This window comes from Rattus norvegicus, chromosome 5 (assembly GCF_036323735.1).
Source record: "Rattus norvegicus strain BN/NHsdMcwi chromosome 5, GRCr8, whole genome shotgun sequence".
NCBI lineage: Eukaryota > Metazoa > Chordata > Mammalia > Rodentia > Muridae > Rattus > Rattus norvegicus.
The window spans coordinates 53,204,055-53,230,991 of NC_086023.1; the positions used below are offsets into that span (position 1 = coordinate 53,204,055).

At 44.0% G+C, this 26,937-nt stretch overlaps 1 protein-coding gene, 1 long non-coding RNA gene and 1 pseudogene across 10 annotated transcripts in view; 1 reads left to right on the forward strand and 2 right to left on the reverse strand.

Moving 5' to 3' along the window:
• LOC120102853 (uncharacterized) overlaps window positions 1-2,776 on the reverse strand; it is a 38,095-nt gene extending 35,319 nt beyond the window's left edge. For both annotated transcript variants that reach the window (XR_005504708.2, XR_005504707.2), the window contains exon 1: window positions 2,638-2,776. This is a non-coding gene — a long non-coding RNA (uncharacterized LOC120102853). The remainder of the gene's footprint in view (window positions 1-2,637) is intronic.
• On the forward strand, window positions 813-26,342 carry Cnr1 (cannabinoid receptor 1). Of its 8 annotated transcripts, XM_063287167.1 has the most exons (4): window positions 2,700-2,838; window positions 3,165-3,427; window positions 4,158-4,392; window positions 20,955-26,342. In XM_063287167.1, exon 4 carries the CDS (start codon window positions 21,017-21,019, stop codon window positions 22,436-22,438), a length of 1,422 nt encoding a protein of 473 aa, XP_063143237.1. In that variant the 5' UTR covers window positions 2,700-2,838; window positions 3,165-3,427; window positions 4,158-4,392; window positions 20,955-21,016; the 3' UTR covers window positions 22,439-26,342. The 8 variants fall into 8 exon arrangements, with proteins under 8 accessions (XP_017448640.1, XP_038965212.1, XP_063143240.1 ...); XM_063287169.1 differs by lacking the exon at window positions 4,158-4,392; XM_017593151.3 differs by lacking the exons at window positions 2,700-2,838; window positions 3,165-3,427; window positions 4,158-4,392 and adding an exon at window positions 813-962.
• On the reverse strand, window positions 19,781-19,919 carry LOC120103344 (U2 spliceosomal RNA; annotated as a pseudogene).
• Window positions 26,343-26,937: the final 595 nt, after the last annotated feature.

A 26,937-nucleotide genomic window follows, 5' to 3' on the forward strand; every position in this document is an offset into this window, starting at 1 on the left:
CTCCCAGTCATTATATATATATATATATATATATATATATATATATATATATATATATATATATATATCCATTCGAGACATAGACATACATACAGTGAAAAAGTTCAGCATACATCATCAGTTAGAGATTTGCGATGATTTTGAGACACGGATAACCATTAACATCTTTATTAGGAAATTGAGTTCCGTCTTGGAGAAAATAAAAGCTGGTGTTGATGAAGACTTATGTACAGTACCTCCCACAGGTTGTAAATGACTACTTCCTCCATATGTGATAGGGGCCACCAAGATGGTGGGTCAATATGGAGAAGGTCCTCTACATACTACCAGGACCTCTGTGTGTCGTACATCTCAATGACGCGGAACAACAGTGCGGAGCCACCCCAGTGGACAAAACACAGCAACATCCATATGAGCGCTTGCTGTCTGGAATCACCGAGGACCCCAGCTCCCTGACTTGACCACACAGAGCAAGAACTACCTGCTTCCTGGCTAGCAGGCAGTGCTGAGACTTCTCCAGAGTCTGGGGAGGGGGAGGGGGATCCCAAGAAAGGCAGTGTCCCCCCCCCCAAATGTTTGCTTCTGCTAGGAACCTGAGGTGAGCAACCTCCAAAAGAAAGTGGCATATGATGAAGCCTCTTTCTCCTCTAAATCTTTAGAAAGAGCTCTCCTAATGCTGGAGATGTGTTGGAGGGGAAGCTGAGCCTGCAGACTAGGCGGCAGGTTTAAGGCTCTAAAGGTTTCCCACATCCATCCAATCCTGTGCATTTCTCCCTCTATGGATTGGTCTGTCAGATATTTGTTTATGTTTACCTACGACTCGATTGCTTCAGCTGTAGACTATCTCAAAAGGCCATCTCCCGACATGGAAATGGAAACTACTCTCTCTAGTGGAAAACAGTCTCAGGGATATTCAGACAGCTAGCGCTCTGCAGGAAGCCTTTCATCAGCCCGATCTGTAGGTAGGAAGATTTCAGACTTTCCTTCTCAGAGCCGGACTCTCCTCCCTGAATTCTGCAGCTTCCTCTACCCTCTACGTTCCTTCTTCCTTGATGCTCACCTTCTGGGATTCTTGTCACCAGATTCAAAATAGGGGCCGGATACACTTAGCTTTTGGCTTTGGGTGGGGGTAGGACATTAGGGAGGACTGGTAAAAAAGAGGCCTTGTAGGATGCTGTTTGGGCTAGACGTCCTCGAATCTGAGCAAGGCGTCTTAAAATGAACGCCAAGCTGCTACCTTGCGGGCCTAGGAACTGAACGCTGTGCCTACAGCTGGGTCCCTGGAGCCGACGTGACGTGGCTCCGTCAGGTGGAAACCTTGCGGGCCGACTGGACCCAACTCTCTAAGGAGAACGAGGTCTAAAACGCAATTCAGCTGTAGCCACAACCGCCCGGTCCCCGGGGGCCCGGGCGGAGAATGGCCCCCTCGGCTGAAGCTGCGGGCTGACGCTCGTGTTTAGGGTTGCAATTCGCCGTGATAAATGTAAAGACCAATTAAGGTTTGATCCGTGCACACAGGAGGCAGACGGCGGCGGAGAGTGGAACCAATTAACGAGCATGTCCCCTAATTCCTGCGGCGGCGGCCGGGCGCACCGCCGGTCCCCAGGCTCCCGCTCCAGAAGAGCCCCCGCCCGGCGCGGCGGCTTCTCCCCGGGAGCAGGAGGTGCGGGGAGCGCCAGGGCTGGGGAGGGGGCGCCGGGCGCCCACGGAGCCGAGCTCCTGCGGCCACGGCTGGAGGCTGGGCGCGCCCGAGTGGTCGCGCGGGCCAGCGCCCAGGCGACGCCGTGCGCCCCGAGGGCGGAGGGCTGGTGGCCACAGCCAGGTAGCTGTGGGCTGGCGGCAGTGCGGAGGGGATGGTCGGGGGGAGACCGCACTTGGCTGGCCTTCCTGCCGCCGTGGTTCCGGGTCCCGACCGCCCGGCGCGTGACCTCCCGCGAGGTCCTGGCAGTGAGCAGCGCGCATGATTAACGGCCCCGAGGTCGCGGGCAGTGAGGCACGCGTCCCCTTTGGCCCCGCCAGGGTGGGAGGGCGTCGGGGAGCAGATCAGGGTGAGGCCGCGGGGTCGTCGGGACCCAGCGGTGGCAGAGAGTGAGGATGACACAGTGGACGCCGAGCGACAGGGCTGGCCCTCCTAGCCCCCGGGCCAGCGCCGCGGCGGGTACGGCTCAGCAAAGTTTGGAGCCGCGGGCGCCGCGCGCCGGTCCCTCCCCGCGCAGATCCCTTGGCGGAGTCTCTGCTGCCGCCGCTGCCAGGGCAGGACAAAGGCTCATTAACACGTGATGGGACCACGCTTCATAAATGGGACTGGAGAGCGAGCGAGCCAGAGACAGCGCGCGAGCAGAGGGAGAGGCAAGGGACCGCGAGCAGGGCGCGGCGACGGGCGCTCGGGCTGGCCCAAGCGGGCGGCCCCAGGCCGGCCAGCGCGGTCAGCAGGACTCCGGGGAGAGCCAGGGAACGAGGCGGGCCTGTCCGAGCCCAGGGACGCCAGTCCCGGGGGCTGTGGCGCACGGGTGCTAGAGGCCAGGGACGCGGGCGCGCAGACCGACTGACTTACTGACCGATCGCCGCGGGCACGCCCCGCTCCACCCCGCCCCGCCGCGCCCCGCGCCGCCTCCCCTGCTCGCTCTCTGCCTCTACCTTCTCCACTTCTTTTCCGCCTCCGCCTCCTTCTGGCTCCCCTGGCGCCAGAGCCTTCCCCTGGCTCAGGCGGGAGCCTGGGCTGTCTGCAGAGCTCTCGTAGAGTCTGGGGGCAAATTTCCTTGTAGCAGAGAGCCAGCCCCTTGGCTGGGCGACAGGTGCCGAGGGAGCTTCTGGCCCGTGGACCGGGGGATGAGAAGGGTAAGACCTGGCACAGTGGCGTTTGGGAATAGCTTTTCCGCCTCCCGCCCCCTCGATACTGGCCAGTGGTCCCCAGGTGTCCTACGCGGAGTTCGTGTTCCGTGTTCCAGAAGAGCAAATCGTGCTAATGTGGTGTTTACTTAGCTGTATAGTCCCAGCTTGTTACCTGTGGTCTAAGCTACTTCTGGAGGCTTCTACCATTTACAATTTACTGAATGTGCCCCTAGCTCTGCATACACTGATGTCTGCTTTTAGAAAATGTGTAATTGTGCATGTTTGAAAAACAGGCGCTGGAGTCAATGCTTGCTATCTTTTAACCGTTTCAGAAACTAAGTCTTCCGGGGGAATACATGTCTCTGTGCCGAATCTAGAAAACGACTCAACTAAAATATTAAGTGTAATGTAAAAAATCTGTGCCAAACGACGAACTTCTGATGCAGAGCGATAGCTACAGTAGCCATCTCTCTTTAAGGAAAAAAACAAATCTGCATAGTATTGATACCTGTGATTGAATGTTATAGGAACACGAGACTAAGAGCTGGCGCCAGGCGAATAAAGTTGATGCTTTATTTTCAAAAGACGTTTCTTGGTAAGATTTACAAGTCATAAATGGAGCGTCTCCTAAATGCAAATGTTTGCTGTGATGGATGAGAACTGTTGTCTGGCCATCTCAAAGTTTAAAGCAACATGCGTGTTTCTAATTGTAGTACATGGGTCATCTCTCAAAGGTTTCAAAGAGGTTAGAAAAAATTTAATAACCTATTTATGAAACATCCTATTCCTATCTTTTTAATTTTCTTCCAAATAGGAGCTATTAGCTCTTCCTGCCTTTGTTTATTTCTTGGCATATTAAACCTCCTTGGACATTTAATCCAATAAGAGATTAGAGCAGATTTACTGGCTTTAAGGATGTTGAAAGATACCTCTCCCGGTCCCATAACTTCTCATTTTTATTGCCAACTTAATTCCTTTGAACAATGGGGAGATGCACATGCTCAGGGGAGACTCAGCGGGTACTGATTATCTGTGGGGTCGCTCCTGACATCAGTCTGTTTGGCAGAAAATTGAGAAACTAGGAGTAGCCGACCTCCGAGGTCCCCACAGGACTGTCTGATTTAAAGTGCTGGTCTTCTAATCCCAGCTTTTGACAATTTGAAAGGGAGATAGATCTACTGATCGATTTTTCTCTGTCCCCTCCTCCCTCCCTTCCCCTCCCTACCCCACCTTCTCTAACTCAGTTAGGAGCAATTCTATCAAAATGAAAGGCCGCGAATACTTTCTTAACTGAGAGAAATATTTTTTTCTGATTACGTCCACAGAGGAACAGAATGCGTGCACCTCTAGCATGCTAAGCAGCACACACTGCAGGCTGTTGGTTTAGGCACACGAGCAGTTGCTGTGGCTGGGAAAGAGGCTTCATGTTGACATGGTTTAAAAAAAGAAAAAAGAAAAAACCTAATCATTTTAGGTCGTTAGGAGAACTTACTGTGAACAGGCTCTTTTATTTCTTCAAAAGATGTCTCCCATTTCAAGCAAGGAGCACCCATGGCTGAGGTATGTATGTATCAAGTGTCTACTGGGGGGAGATTTCATTGTGTTCCAGATCCTACGTGAGGAGGGGGCGTGATAATGCCACATGGCTTACTTCTGACCTTTCAAAATGACTTTGCTTGTGTGCTCATTGTTAAGAAGACAAATCTGATACCCCCCCCCCCGCCCCCCGATTTAATGGCATCAGTGGCTGTGTATAGAAATGCATGTTGTGACTAGAACCTTAATTAAGCCATAGGTGGTGTTTGTGAATCGTGTATGTAAAGTTTTAATTCTGCTGAAAATAAGACCTCATGGTGGAGTGGAGCTGGGCTTGGCTTTGTTTGCTCTCCAGTGTTTTCTGCTTCTTTTTCCTTTCCCTGTTACCCATCTCCCAGCGGACTGTGTTCCTTTCTGTCTTGCCTGGGAGACTGCTCCTCTCTAATAAGCCTAACTGCAGGATCAGTGTGTTCTTTTTGGCATTTGAAAATGTTAAAATAGTGAAATTGTTAAATGTTATCCAGATGAAACTGCTCAGAATTATATTCTCCAAAAGAACCATGGTATTTGTGACATGCTATGGGTTACAGACCATCCTGAAGGAAAACTCCACGAATCGTTTTATCTATTTTCTCAAGAAGGAAGCAGCCCCAGTTGATTGTGTTGATAAGTGTTTAGTATGCTCTGTCAGCTTATGAATTACGAAAGCCAAGCCCGTGAAACTCTCCAAAACAATCTATGGCATTCTCCTGCGTTTTGACTTAGGATGAACATTAGCTGCCAGGATGTGTAGACAGGTTCTTTGGTTGTCTTGTATATTGGTCTTTGAAATTAGACTTGGACTTACTATATGAGAAAAAGCTTTATTAAATAGAGCTTATCTGACAGTTTAGAGTTCATGGCACTCACCAAATGCTTCTTCCCAGAAAGCAGTTGGCCTGATACATAATCTCCTCTAACTAGCTATTCAGGAATTTACAAGGAAAAAAGTAACAAATTGAATTTAGATACTGATAACACATTTATACCTAAGAACACACAATTGGTAAAGAGCAATTTGGTCATAGCTTCTTGAATTAGGTCAGTGCAATGCAGTCTCTCCTCTAGGATACTGCCCGTTATTCTTGGGGGTAATCACGTTTGGTTAGTTGCATAAGGAACACAGTTCAGAGCTTGGGTTCCCAGCATTTTTAAAGGATGTTGGGTCTTCCCAGTTGAAGACTCTTCTATCCTGTTTTGGTAGTCATCATTTCTGACTGATCTGGTAGAGTGAACCCAGCCTCTGGATTTAAATTATTTATAATTCTGGTTTTTTTTGTTTTTTTTTTTTACTGTAAACCAAGACTGCACAGTGCTTGAAACACTACCAGGGCTGAGTCACAGACTGCATACCTGCATATTTTCAGAGACACACAGTCGTGCTTATGTTTCTCTTACTGGGTGGTGGATAATGAAAAGAGCACAGGGGAATTAAAAACATCATTTATGTATTTGAACTCTGGATTTTGTATCTTCTTTCCCAGATCTCCAGTTCTTTCCCAATCTCGTTCGTATAAAAATGTTAACTTTATGTTATAAATGCACAGATTCTGTTTTGTGTGGGTTGGGACTTCAACACTTCCCCACTGAATTGCTAATTCCTTAATAACTATTTAATTCACTTAGCTGTATGTTCTTAGATTAGATTAGATTCGTCTTATAAAGTTCACTTCAGATTCTAAAGTATTTCTTGGACTAAAAGAAGTGATGTCATCCAGAATATCAATGCTTTCAAACTCTATACTGCAAAAGTTACAAAACTGAATGGGTAGGCACACTTTTGTACCTATGCACGAGCAAACTTTTTCATTGATGTGTATTATAGATAAAATAAAAAATGTAGGTACATTGACTTTTTAGATAGGCAAAAACACCATTCTGATTTTTAAATGAATACTGCAATTTTGGGAAAATGTCCAAGTTCAAAGCAAGTATACAGATGGACCCAGAAGACTCCAAGCAATGGAAAGTGTTCACATTGAATTAAAGCAAGACGGTTATGTTTTCCAGGGTAGGTGGAGATCTGCTCTAGTCTTGTGTGCTCTAAGAATCTTATACATAGTCTAGGACGAGGATGAGCATCAACACATTTGATTACAATTTTATCATAAACACCATTGTTTGTGATGGGTTAAAGACAGCTTTTTGCTAGTCTTGATAATTCATAGTTTTGGATATCAGATCTATACCAATTGGCAGGAAAAAAAATCACAAAACACGTGTTAAAGTAGCCCTATTTGCTTCATATTTCAAACATTATCATGTTATTACAAGGATGTCAAAATAGTAGGAAGTGTGGGAGAGCAAAAGAGGTGGGTTAACTTTAGTACCGACCATGACCTCTTACCATGATTCAATTGCTTAATCTTATAGGAATGTTTTCCTTGAACTTGGCACATGGATACTGGGTGTGCTTATGACAGATGGTCAATGACAGGTCAAAGTCATTCCTTGAAAGAAACCAGTGTGGTGACCTGTAATTTGGAGCAGAAAATACCTAGTAAAAGTGTTCCTGAGCTATGGTTCTTCCCCAAGCAGGGTATCTTGGCAGAAGAGAGCACATTCCAATATAGAATTTTCTCTAGGACATCTAGTTGGCAAGTACCAGAAGAGTTCTCCATCCCCCGCTGATACTTTCCCAGTGTTTGAGGACTTCTCCTCACACATGAGTGTTGAGCAATATTGGGACTTTAATTGGAAAGTGACCATGAAATTCTCGAGGACCACAGGAGTTGAGTTTTTAAAGTGTTTTTTTTTTCCTTTTTAAGGAAGAACCATTTGTTCCCCAAACATGCGTTAATGGGCCTGATGTTTGTCTTGGCAGTGACCCGAGTCCTGCTCCGGCCTCAACTGGAGAGATTTTTTTTACACCTGTACTTTAGGAATACTTTTGAAGTCTTGTTTTCTTTGTTTTGTTGTCATTCGTTTTTGAATAAATGTGTTGGAACTCTTCCTATGAGAACCCTTGTTTGAACAAGTGTTTGTGTTTCATTGTGTTGGTTGCATCACTGCCATGTATTTTGTACTTTTGAATAAATTTCATAAACGTGATTTTGCAATTTTTGGAGGGGAACTCAAAGGAGAGTTTTTCCCCTTAACAGTAGAGTAATTTATTATTTAATGTTACCTTCCTACTCTTGTTTGCATTCTTAGTTATGAAAACTGAACAGATATGATACTTTTGACTTGATTCCTTACTATTTTTATTAATCTTAAATAGCATTTAAAAACATTTTTTAACTTTGGGAGAGAAGGTGCAGTCTAATTTCCCATATTTAATAATGTAATATCTATTTTTTTCCAACTAGCAAATTCCATGCCATTGCTTTTTAAAGAAAAGCAGAAGCATCTTTCAGAGCTGTGCCAGGCAATCTGTTGTGGTGGTTTAATACACTGACAAACGCTCTCACAAACTGTATATGCATATTTAAATATAATTAAAATACAACATAATCAGGATTTTTTAGTTTTTCAGTTTGTGCTTCGATGGGAAGGTCCCTCTCTACCCTTTACCATTTCTTTAGCCATTACTTGGAGCCATATTTTGAGACAAGAAAATTGTAGTCAATATGATAATTGAGTTGGAAGGAGAGCTGCATTCAGACTGCTGAGGAATCGTAGTATGCTTAGAAATAATTTGAAATTGTGTCTTAAGTCCCTGCCTTTTTGGACATTTGTATTTGGCAATTTTACAACACTGATTTCTATAGCAAGTAAATCAACATTCCAAAGTTTGAGATCCCCTGTCTTTCCATTCATATTTGCTTTTCATTCAGCATTCTTTAAGAATCCAATCCATGGATTCTTTAAGGGACACTCAGCTGAATGCTGTGTGACTATTTTGGCTGGTTAAAATATCAACTAACTTCAATATGTCACTAGCCAGAATTTGTACATTTTCCTTACCCCTCCCACAAGAAGTGAGCAAGGACACGTGAAGGGATAAAAAGGAAAACTGGGTAGTTTAACATATAACTGAAATGGGGAGGGGAAAGTTTTTTCCAAGAATTCTGTAGTCCTGACTCTGTGGGAATTTGGCTTTGAGAATATTTAACTACCTTGAGAAGTAACATTTAACTTCTCATAAAACTAAGAGGGAATAATGATAGAGTAACCTGGGATTCATCTTCATTGAAATAATCTGGAAATGGTTGCTCAGAGTTTATACATTTGGATATTTTTGGATATATTTCTACATGCTTATAGCTCCTAGGTACTTATAAAAAGATACCAGTTGTGGTTGTACTGGTCTCAGATCCTAGCAGCAAAAGTCTACAGTGAGTCCCTGCCTCTGCAAAGTCTCCATGTTCCTTTCCTCTGACACATTACTTTATGGTTAGGGAGTAAAGAAGAGACACAAATGTTTCCCACATAAGCAAATGAGCTGAGGCGTTAATTTCTTTGACTCCCTAAAAACTCCTTTATGCTCAGCAGCTAAAGTTTTCTTCTCAGTGTTGTTTAAGAAATGTGTTGCAGTCCTGTAAAACTGAATTGCGAGGTTTGTAAATAGAACTAGGGAAAAATGAGTTTCTTTGCTTACCTTTGCCTACTGGGTTGGTGTGGTTTGCATCTTTGAGTTACTTTACTGGATAAAATGTTACAGGATGTTTCCAGAAAAAGTCTAGAGGAGCCCTCCAATCCTACTCTGACTTGCTGGCTCGACTGCTGCTCCTGTGTTGCAGTTGGACAGGAGTATCCTGGCCCCTGCCCTCTGCCTCAGAGAGCTATCTTAGAATGTGAGAGCTCTCCTGTTTCTTGTACTCGTCACCCATACTCACGAACAATCTGTCCTCTCACGCAGACTCCAGTCGTCTTAAAGCACAACCTCCACCCCCTTTTGGGCTTTTTTCATGGGTTTCATCACTTTAACCAGCGGTTCTTAAATTTCAGAAATATTTCCTGGAGGCCTTGTTAACAGCACAGATGTGGCCAACTAACCCTAGCATTTCTAACTCCATCGATCCAAACTGAATTTGCACTCATTAGTTCCCAGAGGCTGCCCTGCTGCTGTCTTGGAGAACACCACTGGCCCGTGCGTGAAGCGTGTTGCACGTGGAAACCACTGCTGACCTTCAGACTGGTCTCGAGGTGTGCAGGCGACGAGCTACCTGCTCAAGCTCACCTGTCCTTTTTCTTCAAGTCATTCCTCCCAAACACTGTCAGTTCCAGCTCAGTTCAGAATGTCGTAACTGTGCCACACGACTCCCAGAATCAGTTTGACCTTGTGTATGCACAATGGCATGGAGGTTCTGCCCTTTCCTGCACTTGCACGCTTCCAAATCCTATCATGGTGTTGCTTTTGCATTGTCTCCTGCCTAGTACTTCTACATTCCCGTGTAGCTAACCGTTTACGTCTTGTGAGCTCACTTTGGCTTATGTCTTGTGCTGCTAGTATGCACTGAAAAAATTTTCCGAACATTCCAACTAAAGTAACTAATACTTCCATTTGTAGTTTTAAATATATTTTAAAAAGGAAATCCTGGACTTAAATGACAATGTAATTCATTTAAAATTATGCCAACGAGAGAATAATAGGAAGGGAATTGGATTATTTAGAAACTTTCCCTGTTCCCAATAAATACGATTATTGGAGCTAATATTTGCTTCTCTTGTGAAATATTTCATATTAGTCCTGATAATAAAAACATTAGTTTCCATTAATTTTTATCTCAGAGTTAGTTATGATCTGTGTTGATAATTTCATGTTTGCAAGTTAGATAAATATTTCATAAAACAGAAATGAGCTTCTTGCTAGAATTGAGGCTGAGCTCCTGAGACCTCCCATTTCACTTTCAGTATCTCTTGGCGTACACATATTTGTTTTCAGTAGAATTTTTCTTTACTAATTCTTAATTACTTTCTTGAGGCAAAATTCCAAATATTCACAATTAATTTTTATTAATATATTGAATTTTCTCAATGCCTCTACCTTAGAAAAATAATTAGAAATTTAATTTTTGTAGGCAGTAGTAATAGCCAACTTTAACCCTCATAACATATTTTCTTTATATTATAATTAATTCAGCTGTAAATTTATGAAATATTGCAGCAGGGAAAGTTACTCAACCGAAGTGAGAGCTGTGTCCAGTGAATGGAATAACAAGTTGATTCCCATGGGCTTATCAAGGCCACTCTATCTAGTGGCTGAGTTTAGTTTTCACATAACTTCTCTTGACAGGCCATTTGGGAAAGATGAGTGCTTAGCACTCACTTGGGAAAGGAAAAAAGTCTAATATAAGAACACTTCTATACGTCTTTAAAGGTATATCAGTAGCATGTACTGGGATCCACTCAAGGCTGGATGCATTGCAGGGATCTCTTTCACAGGGTAATTGTTTTAGTTTATCTTGCTTCAGAGTCCACAAGAACCAGAGGCAAAAGTGGGCACCTGATCATTGCAGATGACTTCTGCAGACCGCAGTGTAAGTCTGATTCTGAGAAGACTCACTCAGAGAGATCGTTATCGGCACATTTTATGTTGACATTTTACATCCTTTCAGGGGGACATTTGTAGGAGATCAAGACTAATGTTTAGTGTCCTAGTGGCCAATTGGCTTTATAATGGGGGCAACTATGTAGCCATTTTGCCAAGTTAGATTTGCACTGTTGCCAACGCATGGTAACATCCATTGACTAACTTGCTCTGTACCAGATCCCGAGGCAGGCAGAGGTCTTCTTGCAGGGGAAGATTGCTGGGAGAGATGGCTCAGCGCTGCCCACAGTTGCTTCTGGGAGGACTTCTCAAGGCACAATTCATGCTCTTTAGAACTCTCATTCCATTATTTTAAGCATGTGAAGGGGTAGACACATGCATAGGCTTTGCGATGTGCGGCCCAGGATAGAGTATTGTGTTCTTTGAGTCCTTTACTCAACCCATAGCGATCACGTCTCAGAAACATTTCAGAGTGATGTGTTGTGGGAAATGTTCATGACTTTGTGTGTAATGCCTGTGCCAGGCATAGAGTACATGCCTAATAGAAGTGTGGCGACTGAACCATGTGAAGGCACACATCCATCAGCCACATTCTGCAGTCACACAGCTGAGACTGACACAGGCAAAGAGTCTAACAATCCTTCATTTTGCTGGAGCATAAAGTTTACATAATTTGTCCGTGTCGATTGAGCTCAGAACTTGGGAATCGGCCTCAGGGATTTCCTCTGTGTTAAAGAAAACTCCACTGATGTTTGCCTGTAGGGAGTGGCTGCTCCGAGCTTTGCTCTACTAACTGCCACCATGTCTTGTTGTAAAGTGAGAGGGGATGAGAAAGGTGTCAGACATGAAGGTGGCCGTTTCATATCACAGCTGTGCCATAGAAGTGTCGTTACAATCAACAACCCTGTAAATTGACTAATGAGGCACAAAAAAAAAAAAAAATCCACTCATACCTAATTAAAAACGGTGGTGACTTAGACTGCACTTAGTTCATCGTATTTCAACCACCAAGGTGCTACTCCAGAGTCGGGAGCTCACTCTACCATGTCCTGGTTTGTTATGCTTGTCTCTGAAGAACGTGGGGCAGGGATGCTTGGTAGGTGGTTTGGGCAACCTTTCTGCTGTCCTTGAATCTTCTGTCCCTTCAGATTTTAATCATTTGTTGAGTAACTTTTATGAGGTACTGCTTATCAATTATGTTGCTTGCCCAGATCATCAACTCTTCTATTTCAGAGAGAGAGAGAGAGAGAGAGAGAGAGAGAGAGAGAGAGAGAGAGAGAGAGAGAAATACATTTTGTGGGCCACGGAGTGAGGAATGTGGGTTGAAGTTCCACATTACCTTCCCCGGAGCATTTGCTCTGGAATATTTTAGGCAAAGCCTTGGCCTTCTGAACCTCAATTGTCCTTGTGCAGAATGGGGATTATAATACTATTTGTGGCACATAAATACTAAAGGAAAATAGTGTGTCACTCAGATTATTCTTAGGCAAGAATTTAGGGAAAGTCGGATTTTCTTTAATATGCATTTATTCATCCGAATCTAAGATTCAAAGCCAAAGAACATATTTGGCTTTTCTTTAGACTTAATTTATATGCTCATGGATTCAAAGTGAAAACACCACTTCATCTGCAGATGAAAGGAGGAAAACCTTAAAGCTACGCTACACCATTGACATCGGGTAGCGTATTTTAAACCATCGCTGCGAAGACCTTGATAATGAATGGTAAAGATAAGAGCCCATTAGCTAGGTTCTTCATAGTTTATGGTCTAAAATAATATATTGCTTTTCTACTTTTAATGAGAAAACCTCATGTACAACATAAAGACCACTCTAGGAAGCTTTTATTGACTCAAAAACTGTATATTCTTTTCTAGGAGAAGGCTGCTTCCCAAACCACATTCTTTCCGAACTCTGGAAAATATATCTCTTTGACCGAAAAGGTCAAAGACCTTAGTAGGCGCAAACATCTAGGCCACAAAGCAGAATTAAATGGTAAATGGAAATTAGCTCCCAAGCCAAGTTAATTCACAGCATCGCTGGTTCACCTGTGTGGAAGACTCTTCCTGGAGCACTGCCACCTCACGGTGCTTAGGCCCATGTGATTCCAAGGTCTCTCTTTCTTGAGCCCTGCAATTAAATTTTAACAAGCCTTTAAGTGTTAAACAATAGGGTACATTTCACATTAAGAAAATATAACCTTGGAAATATCTAATGTCACTAGTTCATACTAATTGATATTTTTAAAGAAGGGGGAACAACCCCCCCTCATACCTTTGTTAGTCAAGAGTAGACCAAGGAAAATAGTGTGTTTCATAAGCTCAATTTTTCTTTTACAAAATAGATGAAAAGCTTCGAGAGCCAATCAAGCATTACCAATAGAATGGAATTCATATATATGTATGTGTATACATATATATGAGTATATATTTACATATGTGTGTGTGCATATGGAAAGGAACTGACAATAATACAAGGAAGAAATATCATCTACTTTTGACTGATTTATCAGGATAATTAAGCTAATTCTTTATTTCTGTAGCTGAAGGTGGAGAGGATGACCATAGTGAGGAAGCCATAGGTAAGCTTAGTTGTTTGCTCAGCTCTGCAGCAAAACATCATTCCCCGGACTATGCTGCTGCTCTGTCCATTGAGGCGGTGACTTAAGACGTACGGTAGTAACAGTAGCCAACTAAAATGTTTCCCTGATAACTTTGAAGACGTAGATGATCAAGGCCCTTCTCTTGAGCAAATCAGTAGAAGGCAGCTTATTATCAGAAGTAAATGGGAAAAAGATAGTGAATACATCCATCAGGACCTTGGTTCGGTTGAACACTTGGCCTGACACTTCCACATGGCTACCCAAGCAGGACACCCACGGCTCCAAACTCCCATATTTGGCCTTGACCCTGTCAGTTTGTATAACAGGAGCTTGTTACTGTCTCATTTTAGTATTTATAAGCTTGGAATACTGGGGCATATTGGTAGGGTGGCAATATAGTCTATAACCATACCAGGGCATACCCACCATTCTGATGCTTTTAGAGCTGTATTTATGGACACATGGCCTACAGTGAGCAAACAGCAGCCTATTACCTGTCATCCCAGAGATGCTACTCCGGTTAGACTTGCAAGAGTTTTAATACAGATGCAGCAGTGATAGGCACCCAAGTTACCGAAATGCCCCTCTTAAAGCAAACAAACAAAATAACAACAAAAACCAAACAGGTCCTCAGAGCAACTGCTGTTAAATTGTACAGACAGTCTTGTCAGCACTTGAGGCCTTGGCTTCAGGCTTCTTCCACACTTTGCCTAATTGGAACCATGGCTGACTTCAGATATTGTTTGCGATTTTGCTCTTTTAATTTAGTGACAGGGTCCTGCTGTGGGAGCCTATGTCGGGCTCACGATCTACCCATTTCATCCACCTAAGTGCCAGGATTATATGCGTGGACTCCCACATTCAATTGTACACACGACTGTTTTATATGCTATAGAATTAAGGACATGGCCCTTGGGTGTATATTTTTAAAAGATTATGTGTTGCCATCCTCACCAAATTCCTTTTGCCGATACCATAGTCAGCTTGTTAATAACGTGCGTTCCCCCGCCCCCCGGGGAGGAAGAGTAGAGGTGCAGGTGTATGCGCAGAGAGAGGAGACAAGAACAGATGGTGCCGACCTCAGAACCGAAGGAGGGTTCTCTAAAATAATAGCTTCAACACGTGTAAACATTTTTGTTGTTGTTACTATAAAGGCCCGGTTTCTATATTAAGTTGTGAGGAGGTTTTAGCTGCCATTCAGTCGTTCTTCCGCTACGACTGTAATAAGCCCCAGTGGCTTCTTTAACAGGCACATCTACACATCCTGTTAGAATTTCCAATTACGATTTTCCCATTAGCAAACAAAACCGAAAATTAATGGCAGCCCCGCCCCCCAAAGCCTAAGCCATATCACTAATGAACTCTCAAAGAAAATTCTCCATGCAAAAAAAAAAAAAAAAAAATAAGGTGGAAATGAGTGCAATAATCCAAATGTGGAAATAAGGCAAAGGCTTTCCAAGACGCAGGACGTTTTTGCCTCCCATTAGCTTCCCCAACGCCCTGCACGCAATCTGACATTCTGAAATTCACATTTATTTTATACTCTTCCCCTGACTCATATTGGACAGACATGGCAGCTACTGGCTGTCAGGCTCTGGCTTAGATTTAACATGTTGTTGTTAAGGAAAGTGTTCGGTTGCTTTGCCATAGGTAGTCTGGTCATATGTGGTGATCATAAATAAATTCAGCAAATTGCAGAGCCCTTTTGAGTTCTGATCTCTGTCCATCCCTAACAAATCATAATTCCCTCCAGTGCTGGCTGCAGTTTCAATCCTTGGCTTCCATGCCGGGAGGCAGATTTACCTGGAGGATTTGGGATTATCACGAACGACTATCGTATCGCCCTCACTCTGGAGCGTGCTGCCTTCACTTAGGTTTTAAAGGGCAGATAAGATTTGAATATACGATGCCCAATAGCTTTAATGTGGTTACCATCAAACCTCAAAACAGAATGTTCCAGCAGAGCTCCTGGAGTCCTTCAAACATGGATTCCCATTGGTGTTCTGGATAATTTACTAACTACCTACTGGCCTCCTGGGAAGTCGGGGTAGAAATAAGTGCCTGAAAGTCACTGTGTTAGTTTCCTGAGAGAATGTAGGTAAAGTTCCTCCAGTGCCTAAGCCCAGCTGCCAGGCTGAGACTCTCCTCGCCATGTTTGTGTCTCCTCTATGCCTTATACCTCTGTGCTGATACAAGGACACAACCAAGCAAGCAGCCTGTAAGCGAATTAAGATGATGTGTCTTCTTGAAATGTGATTAGCATATAATATAGTAGTCAGTCTGTGTTATGTATTCTTGCAATGTAGTTAGGATGTAGAATATGGTGACGAGCCATCAGCAGTACCCAGAGGGAGGACAGCAATGCTTACTGCAAACTTGGCGTTTGTGCCAGGTCCAAGTATGATTTATATCGAGTCAATTTCCCTAACAGTTGTGTGATTTAGGCATCATTATTAGCCTGAGCTTATAGATGAAACACTGCTTGAGTGGATGTGACCTGACAGCCCTGGTCATCCAGTTTCTGGAATAGTTTTCTCAGGGCTTTGCTGATTAGAGTGAGTAGGGAAACTGGGGGAAATAGGTCCCTCTCTGAGCTTAGAGAATGAATCGTGAGGCTTCAAAGCAGGAAGTTGGGACCCACACTGTCTAGTAGGCAGTTGATAGTTACTTTCAGCGCATGAAATGAGGTCCACACACCAGGCTCAGCCCCAGCTCTCTCAGCTCTCCCACCTACTAGATGTGTTAATGGTATATCATTTACCTTCTCTGTGCCTTGCATACAGAAATTACCTCATATGCAATTGTAGGAATACAATGTGCTGATGCATGGAAAAGGCTCAAAGAGTCTCCTGTGTGTAATAAGCTTTCTGTATGCCTTGGAGTGTGCGAATTGGGGCGGGAGGGCTAATGACACTTAAGAGGTACACCTGATTATAGAGGCCAAGAAGGAGGTGCTGTCACAGTAAGTCCAAGCTCAGGGTTAAGACGGTGAGAAAGATTACTCACAATAGCATAAGCAACGAGGAAAACAAGGTGGTTGGCATTAATTCATTGCGGCATTATCTGCAGTAACAAAAGATGGTTAAAAGCCCCAAGCCTCCCATCAATAGAAGGCTGATCACATTCATCTACCAGACCCTTAGGGCAGCCAGAGAATGAGGTGTGTATTGAAGTAGCATAAAGCTGCCTTTGGTGTGTGCTGCTAAATGGAAAGCTATATAGTACATGCAAACATTTTCTAAAGAAGTACAGAGGTGGTAAACACACACATGCACACGCACAGATGCACATGCACTCGGATGCATATGGACTTCCTCTAGAAAAAAGTAACAAGAATCTCTACGGCTCTGAGAGATGCACTTCTGAGACCCAGGTGAGAGGAGCATTATGGTGGATCTTCCAGTACTGTTTGAATTTGAAGCTTGTAAATCTAAATACATAACACATATAAAATGTGGTGGTGCATGCAAAGGGCCCAAAGAGAGAGAGAGAGAGAGAGTGTGTGTGTGTGTGTGTGTGTGTGTGTGTGTGTTGTGGGGTGCAGGAGGACTAGTGACACTGAAGAGGTTCTCCTGATTATAGAGGCCAAGAAGGAGGTGCGGTCGCCGTGAGTCCAAGCTAAGAAAGACGGCTCACAGTACCGTAAGCAAGGAGAAAAATAAAGTTGTTGGCATTAATTCATTGCAGCATTAGCTACAAAGTTTCAAAGTTAGCCTCCAAAGGGGAGATGTGAAGAACTAGGTGCCCGAGAGGAGATGCCTGAGGGGTGTGGTCACGGGATGCTCAAGATTAGGCTTCTCAGACAAACGACTACTGAGCTACTTTTATTTGCTTTAATTTTGAGAAAAGGAAATAGATACTAAGTCATATTTTAAAAAAATATCCCAGATAATGAAATTCCATGGCCATCTGAGCAGGTCCAGGTGAGCATTTCCCAGAGCTGTCCAGAACTAAAGAAGGCTATAAAATTTAGCTCTCTGTTTAGAAAACTACACTGTGGTTATGGAAGTAGATATGCAAATCTGTGCTTCAAGGATGTCATGAGGCTGGTGACAGAGGAATCAGGTAGGGTAGCTTTTTAAGCCTTCAGGCACAGAAGTAGCATTGGCTCCAGTCTAGGAAAATCTCTCTAGCCCACAGAAGACTAGGATGCGAGCAGTTTGATGGGGAGAGGGTCAGGAGGTAGGTGTGCCAATATGTTTGTATATGTTCAGGTCAGTGAGTCACCTTCCAGAGTTGGGGACTAAGCACCTACTTGAGAAAATGTCACAATGTCTCTTTGATCAGGGATAAAGGTTTTCATATGTAAATCGACTTGTTCTGCAAACAAGTTTGCAAAGAATGCTAGTTGACTCCTAAGGTAGGATACATTGTTATTGAAGAAATAATTGTGCGAGGAAGATATAATAGACAGAAACAGGGAACTTAAGGATGCCTGAGAGTAACTTGCAACCTGGCTGAGGCTGGGAACCTAGGAGAAGCATTCTTTTTGTAGAGAACTCGAGAAGCATCAGGCATCAAGCTCAGATCCTGGGCTTTAGTCTCATTCCTGTATCCTTCCTGCCTGCAGCTTCAGCAACTGGCCGTTGCCCCCGGCCACTACCCAGAGTCTGTTGGACTTAGCAGACAAACTGTATTCAGTATCACCATGAGCTTTATGTCTCACAACTTCTGCTTCTGGCCAGGCAGTCACCGATTCTCACGTGGGCCTTGCTTCATGACAGACCAGGGATAGTGTGCAGAACTGCTCAGATGAAGGGAGAAAGCTCACTTTCCTGAATGATGGGGAAAGTAACCGTCTTTTCGATAGTGCCTCTGTTGTCACCGGAGCAGCTATCCTGTTGACCAGACAGGGTAAGTGAGTGGGCGAGCCTGGCCTTCAACTCACCTGCCGCAGAGTACTGAGGGCACCCACGATCACTGCCTGCCTTGTTTCTCTAAGCACAGCTGCCTATGTCACAGCTGGGGAGTACAGGCCAGGTGGCTGTTACTGCCCATGGCACAGCTCCGGACTGCAGACCAGAGGGCTGTAAGCAGGCCACCTCACCTAGAACACCAATAACTCCCACCCAAATCGAGCTCTAATTTGAGTACATGTGTATTGACTTTTTGACCCCAGGGACAGGTGTGTGCCTTTCCCATTTTCATGGTGAGATCCCTTCCCTTAGGTAGAAAAGAGATGTTCTGGCCCTACTTGAAGACAATATTATTGGTTAGACAACTCAATCTTAAGCTTCTTTCTATGTGCCCTGCATGGTGGTGGGAATAAGGTCTCTAACGAGGTCCTCGTTGGACTTTCTCTGGAACTTGTGAGCAAGAAGCAGACCAGGAAAATGCTGTGATTCCAAAGCACCAAAGGTGGGACTCCGTCTGAGCATGGGAAGCAATGAGCTAATGGGAATAACAAATAGATAAGGGTTGTCAGGCAGGCAGAGGCAGGAGAGGAGTCACAGCATGAGCCTGTGTTTGTGTAACAAAACCCTATGTAGTACAGTCAAGCCAGGCTGGGGAGGGCAGGACTGGAGAGACTAGGGTTGGATCTCGGAAGGTTTTTGTACTGAACTTCTCCCAGGAAGCCTGTCTGTGAAAGGCTCTCAGGGCAAGCAGACAATGAGAGGGTGAGCGTGTTGGCCAGAAGCTCATCTGGGCTGTATTAGCTCTGAAAGGGAGCTCGCATTGAGTCTGCGTTTTGTCTTCAGTCAGAGAGGTTGAAATGAGAGACACAAAATCTTCATGTGTTTGCAAAGCCTCCCCCCCCCCCCAGCGGATGTGCGGCAATGTTCAATGCTGGGACCAGAAAAGCTTCTTGGGAGGCTTGTGATCTGATCCTGGTGAGCCGTGTGGAGGTTCAGCCTTAGAGGCAGCAGAGTACAGAAGGAGGGCCATATCTATCACTTTACGCCTGCCCCAAATTACGTTTGCTTTTACAAAGGTTGTGAAACTTGAGGTATTAATTTAAAAATCTTTATCTTTGCGTCCTATCCCATCCCACATTCCTCCTACCTACTAGGCATATGTATCCTTCCTTGAAGTCCGCTTTACGGTCTACAGACTACGCTCCACAGTACCTTTCACCTGTTGGTGTAGCCTTGCCTACAGGTGCTGGGATAGCTGGTCCTCTCCTCTGCCAGATGTCAGACCCCTGTGAGCTCGATGCTGTTAAGTGTCTGGTGCAGTGTATGGTGTGCAATGGGTGCTCTGTCGTTTGCTGAATTGATAGTATATTAATAAGTGAATTATATTGATGGCTAGGCTCTCTGTATTTTAGCAGAAAGGCCTAGAATTTCAAATTTTGTTTCAAAAGATAATAGCTTTCTCCTATGTGTTTTACATAGAATCAATGGGTGACAAAATTATTGAAATGCATGATTATTCAACTGTCACGTGTATCACCCTGCATTTGTAACAGTCTTTATACACTAAAGAGAAAAATAACCATCTTTTACACTTGATCTTAGCCAAAAGGCTGAGAAGCGATAATAGCCATCTTTTAAACATTTATAAATGCTGAAATTGGTTCTCTTGCTGTATATGTTGAAAATAACATTAAATTGCTTAACTTAGAGTTGAAGGTCCCATTATATTAGCCATTGGTATTTCTAGCACTGTGTCCATGGAAAGCACTGGACAGCACCAGGGAGAGCTATCTCCTGCCCCTGTGCCAGCGCACCCAGGCAGGAGCTCCTGAAGTATCTACCCCTCTACCACTACCACCTTCCTCTTGGTAACCTTGGAATCCTCTGTGCGAACCTTCCTCCTATTTCCCCCTGATCACCATAGACATTTTTTTCTTTTTTTTTTCTTCTTCTTCTTTTTCTTTTTTCCGGAGCTGGGGACCAAACCCAGGGCCTTGCACTCGCTAGGCAAGCGCTCTACCACTGAGCTAAATCCCCAAACCCCCACCGTAGACATTTTTATAAGTTCTTATCAGCCATGCCATGATCCAAAACTCCCTTCCTCTGGGTGAGGAAGCATGCCTGGTGGGGAGCATCTTCCCGCCACAGTCTGGAGCTGTCTCTGGTTCTCTTAAATGGCTTCCTTTGCGATTAAACTGCACTGCTCATCTCTTGGTTCTATTCTGTCCTTTCAGTGATTGTCCCGTCTGTCCAGTCTCATTTCTCTTTAAGGGATCTCACAGGACAGAGATTATCATCACCACAGATTGCTATATACTTGATAGTAGAAGCTTGGGGGGGCAACTCTTCCCATGAGGTGCACAGTGATTTTCATTTCATTGGGCTTGGCACATTTGACTGTACAGATCTGTACAAGACCCACTGACTTTGGTTCAAAGACATCAAGAAATGAGAACCATGTGTCTCATGCATGGCACTCCATGCCCTAATATTTTTTAGCGGGGGAGTTGGGGCTCTCATCTAAATTAACCTATTTTGTTGACTGAACCTCTGTGTTCAGAGGTGACACGAATTTGTGGTGCCTAGTGTTTCTGTTTATTACCCTCCTGACTCTCTTACCTCTCAATATTTTTATGTTTTGTTTTCCCTCCTGTTAGGGTTCCCTCCCGGCATCTCTTTCTCAGTCACCTTGAGTCTGGCCTAATCAAAGACTGAGGTTATGAAGTCGATCCTAGATGGCCTTGCAGACACCACCTTCCGTACCATCACCACAGACCTCCTCTACGTGGGCTCGAATGACATTCAGTATGAAGATATCAAAGGAGACATGGCATCCAAATTAGGATACTTCCCACAGAAATTCCCTCTAACTTCCTTCAGGGGTAGTCCCTTCCAAGAAAAGATGACCGCAGGAGACAACTCCCCGTTGGTCCCAGCAGGAGACACAACAAACATTACAGAGTTCTATAACAAGTCTCTCTCGTCGTTCAAGGAGAATGAGGAGAACATCCAGTGTGGGGAGAACTTTATGGACATGGAGTGCTTTATGATTCTGAATCCCAGCCAGCAGCTGGCCATCGCTGTACTGTCCCTCACACTGGGCACCTTCACGGTTCTGGAGAACCTACTGGTGCTGTGTGTCATCCTGCACTCCCGCAGTCTCCGATGCAGGCCTTCCTACCACTTCATCGGCAGCCTGGCAGTGGCCGACCTCCTGGGAAGTGTCATTTTTGTGTACAGCTTTGTTGACTTCCATGTATTCCACCGTAAAGACAGCCCCAATGTGTTTCTGTTCAAACTGGGTGGGGTTACAGCCTCCTTCACAGCTTCTGTGGGCAGCCTGTTCCTCACAGCCATCGACAGGTACATATCCATTCACAGGCCTCTGGCCTATAAGAGGATCGTCACCAGGCCCAAGGCCGTTGTGGCCTTTTGCCTGATGTGGACTATCGCAATAGTAATCGCTGTGTTGCCTCTCCTGGGCTGGAACTGCAAGAAGCTGCAATCTGTTTGCTCGGACATTTTCCCACTCATTGACGAGACCTACCTGATGTTCTGGATTGGGGTGACCAGTGTGCTGCTGCTGTTCATTGTGTACGCGTACATGTACATTCTCTGGAAGGCTCACAGCCATGCGGTCCGCATGATTCAGCGTGGGACCCAGAAGAGCATCATCATCCACACGTCAGAAGACGGCAAGGTGCAGGTGACCCGGCCTGACCAAGCCCGCATGGACATTAGGCTGGCCAAAACCCTGGTTCTGATCCTGGTGGTGTTGATCATCTGCTGGGGCCCTCTGCTTGCGATCATGGTGTATGACGTCTTCGGGAAGATGAACAAGCTTATCAAGACGGTGTTTGCCTTCTGCAGTATGCTCTGCCTGCTGAACTCCACCGTGAACCCCATCATCTATGCTCTGAGGAGCAAGGACCTGAGACATGCTTTCCGAAGCATGTTCCCTTCGTGCGAAGGCACCGCACAGCCTCTAGACAACAGCATGGGGGACTCAGACTGCCTGCACAAGCACGCCAACAACACAGCCAGCATGCACAGGGCCGCGGAGAGCTGCATCAAGAGCACCGTTAAGATCGCGAAGGTGACCATGTCTGTGTCCACAGACACGTCCGCCGAGGCTCTGTGAGCCTGCTGCTTTTGTGGCTGCACAGAAAAAGAAAAAAAGTTTTTCTTTAGCTTAAAACTTAGAAGTCTGTTGTCTCATCGGTTACATATATATTTTTAAGTTTACCGTGTTTAGTAAAATAGTGACTGTCACCGTGCTTACTGAGTTTGCTGACATCTCAATAGCTTAGGTACTTAAACTCCATTTCCCAGGGGTTTACAGTGTAGAAAGCCTATTGCTTCAGTTACTCGGTGGTCCTTCAAAGTCTCTGAAATAGAAGGGAAAACTTTGGCTTCCAAATCCGAAGCCTAACTATCCATAGAAAATCACCATGAAATGAGTAATAACCTTTGTAACCACAACTTTCATGATGCTGTGTCTGTCCACAGTATTAAAGAGGTACATTTTTACCATAAGTATAGTGCTAAAGTAGAGAAACTTTGTAACCTGTTTTCTGTCCCCTGTTAGTTGTGTGTTGTGTCAGTGTTTAATATGTCAGTTTATTTATTTATTTATTTTTGTCTAGCTTAGCAAAACCAGAATGTAGCCCTCATAAGAGCGATGGCATACAAGAGTGATTGTGTAGCAGGGCGACCCCTGTTTAGATAGTATTACTGTCCATGATACGATTTTAGAAACCTTAGTATTTCTTCCAATATCCGTATCTAAAGTTAATATTGACATAAGCATAAAGGTTTATTTTTCTGTTAAAACAACAAGAAGAATTTGAAGACTGTTCAAAGTATTGAGCAGAATTCATGGACACTTAAAACTGTGTTAGGCCTGCATTTTCGTAGGAGGACATTTCAATATCTTCTGGACCACAGCTGTTCAGTTGGGTAATGGATTGTGATCAGAATGGAAAAGAGAAAGTAACACTGACTTTCAAAGCTGACGCCCTGACTTTCTGCAGTCGTTAGCTATAACTGGACCTCTTAAGACAGCATGTGTCAACCTTAGTGTATACTGTTATCACTGTGGAGTTGCTGTTCACCTGCCGTGTATCGCATCGTTATGTTCTGGATTTAAATAGATTTCAGGCCCGGATGGCCAAAAGACAGTTTGTCTTCTCCTTAATTGAGAAGAGACATTGTCTGGCTTAGTAAAATTGTGAGTGTGATTGTAAATGTGTATGTGTGTGTATGTGTGTGTATGTGTGTGTGTGCATGTGTGTGTATTCTATCTTGCAACTGTTACAGCCATGTCCCCACAGGAGAAAAACCGACCAAGTGTGAGACGTACCCCTTGCTGCACCCTTGCACATGGATTTAGTTGCTGCAATTGAGCTCTTTGTGAAATCCTGTTTATAAAAATTCTGACTGAAACTTCTCAGGAGTCTTCCCACCTAGGAGATTGGGTTGAGAATTCTCGTGACGTTTAGGTGTTCTGTAAGGCCAGCAGCGTTCAGCAAGAAGTAATCAGTAAGAGGTGCTGGAAAGTAGAGGAGTCTCCCAGGGAGAGGAGAGTGTGGGGGATGGTGGGCGCCTACTATTAATCAAAGTCCTTGCAAATGGAAATCAGTAAAGGGGGATGGTTCTACGGCCTTCTTCAACCCCACCCCCACCCCCACAGTAGCAAGTTTCAATGGTGCACATCAGCAGTGCAATCTCAGGTTAAGGAGCACCATGCCAGTTACCAGGGCCAGGCCATTTCATGACAGAGGATGAGTAGGACAGAGGATATATATAACAAATGGGCAGTGAAAACCTGGTGACGGCCCAGTACCTGGCTCTGTTTAGATGTTTGGGCAAAGCAAAAGGCAGTGCCTCTGCCTGCTGGTACCAAGATGTGCCAAAACATAAGGACAAGGGTGGCTAGCTTCGGTTCGACATCTCTGCCATGGTGCTCAAAATTTGGGCCCTTTTTCCGATAAAGAGAAGTATTGCTTTTAAGAAGCCACTCACTCCTGATAAATTCTATGTAGAGTCTCTCCTCATACAGGTTCTCCCCCGTCCTGAGGACTGCATAGCATGAAGTGGAGAGCTAGTATATGCCTGTGATTTCTAGTGTTTGGGGTTCCCAGTCTGATGGGGCAGTGCCCCTTCTTGCAATCAATGTGACCTGAGGGCCAAGCTAGGATATATCTAGATTTTTTTTCCAGCTGAGTCTCTTGCTTTTCTTCTCTGTGCACAGAGGAGGACTCAAGATGCTGGAGGATTAGTAACTCCATAGAGAAGGGTATTGATAGAATACCACCAGGGGCTAGGAATTGCCAGCCTCATCCTACATCCACCTGAATATCAATCATGTCTCTAGCTACCAGGCTGTACCACCTCTTCTCACAGCTACAAAGACCTGGTAGGACATTCTAGGTATAGTTATTAAAAAAAAAATCCAAGATTCACTTTTAGAACTGTATTTGTGTAAATGCCATTTTAGTGATAAGATTTTATAGTGTATTGAACTTTCAAGACCTAACTCATATTTAATAAGCTAAGGGACAATGGGGCTGATAGCACTAAACTTGGTGCTTATTGATACTCTAAGAAATATCTGTGAAATATCATCATGTGTGCGTTAAGCTACCTTCATTTAAAGGGACTTAAAATTAGGTGGATCCACTTTGGCTTTTCCCATATCATTTCCTAACCATATTGACCAAAACCTTTTCCCCAGTGAGTATTAGTCATTAGAATTACATTCATTAGTATCATTCATTAACCAGCCCCTTAATTAGATTCATTAATTTAAATGATTTTAATTTAATCATTTATACACTCTGGCATCAGGGTTATCTACTTCCCTCTGACGTTTGTCCTTAACATGCATTCTTCGGCCATTGCTCATCTTTAAAGGGGGCTAATTCCCAAACTACTTAACTTTGTCCAAATAAAGACTGAGTCCTAGACTATCAGTATCATTTAAACAAAGAAAGCAGTCTCTAAGAGCTCCTAGATTTACCCCTATGTATTAAATATATGTAAAAATAAATGTGCATCTGGGCAGCTTAGACATAAGTCTGTGCCAGATGTCTCCAAAGCTGTCTGATACTTAACTTTCAGGCTTAGCTGGTATCAAATGCCAAGGAATTTTTGCTACCTAAACCCATCTGCAGGAAATAGGCCCAACTACCAGATGAGAACTAGGTCTCTAGTTACCATTCATTTCATTCATTTCTGCCATTCCATATCCATAAACAGCACCACTAACATCATGCACAAGATTAGATTCCTAATATTCTTGACTGTATATTTGTATGATATTTTAAAACCTCCTAAATGGCCATTCACAGTTGCTTTGCACTGGCCTTCTGATAAAATGTTAACACACCTATTGTAATATACAAAAAACATTCTATCTACTGATTTGGACTGAATGTATGTACATAGGCTTTACAAAAAAGTCAGACGTCGAAGCAGTGGTTTACAGATCAGTGATTTTCAGATAGAGTTTCTTTCAGTTGCCGTGGAATCTTTCAAAAGCACTCTTAGTGTGAACTTAATGAACTCTAGGGGTCCTGGTGATCAGAGTCGCCTAGAGAGGAAACCTTTCCTTTTATTAATATGAAGCAAGATACCAGACTATCTTGATTCTCACTTCCAGTGTTTCAAGTGGAAAACGTATTTCCTTGTTGTCTCTGTAAATGGAACATCCTTAATTTTCCTCTTAAAGAATATTGTACTGTTAGATGTTTGTTGAACTGGTAGCATCATTGAGACTGCTGTGATGTCTTTGTCAGTAATCTGTATAATATTTTGTATACAAGTACTGGTAAGATTGTTATTAAGTGTAGCTCCAGTCATTAAATTACTATAGCAAAGTAGTACTTCTGTAATATTTACAATGTATTAAGCCTACAGTATATTTTATTTCATTGATGTAATTTTATTGTTATTTATTCAAGAGAAAGCAGTTCATCATGTCTATTGTCTAAAATTACCTGGAATCAAATAAAAGTTCTAGATTATCACGAAAAACCATAAAAGGCCATTGAATTCTGCCTTGTATCAAAGTCTAATAGTAAAACATTGGAGGTTTGAGTAGGTGCATTTTCCACTATTGTGGTTAGGTGAGGCAGCCCAGTTAGAGGTAAGGGATCCAAAGACAGGCAACAGAGTCAGAAACAGTCCCTGATTCAGTTGTTAGGGGTCCCACATGAAGACCAAGATATACACATCTTACATATGTGTAGAGGGCCCAGGTTTGTAGCATGCATGGTGGTTCCGTCTCTGTGGGTCCCTATGGGTTCAGGTTAGTTGACTCTGTGGGTTTTCTTGTGGTGTCCTTGACCCCTCTGGTTTCCTCACTCCTTCCTCCCTGTCTTCTACAGGATTTCTAAGCTCCACCTAATGTTTGGCTATGGGTCTCTGCATCTGTTTCCATCAGCTGCTGGGTGAAGCCTCTCAGATGACAGTTTTGCTTGGCTTCTGTCTACAAGTGTAGTCAGATATCATTAATAGGGTCATAGGTAGGCTCTTTCTAACGGCCTGGGTCTCAAGTTGAGCAAGTCCTGGGTCCAGAAATACCCTCAATATCTGCTCCATGTTTATCCCAGCACATCCTATAGGCAGGGAAAACTG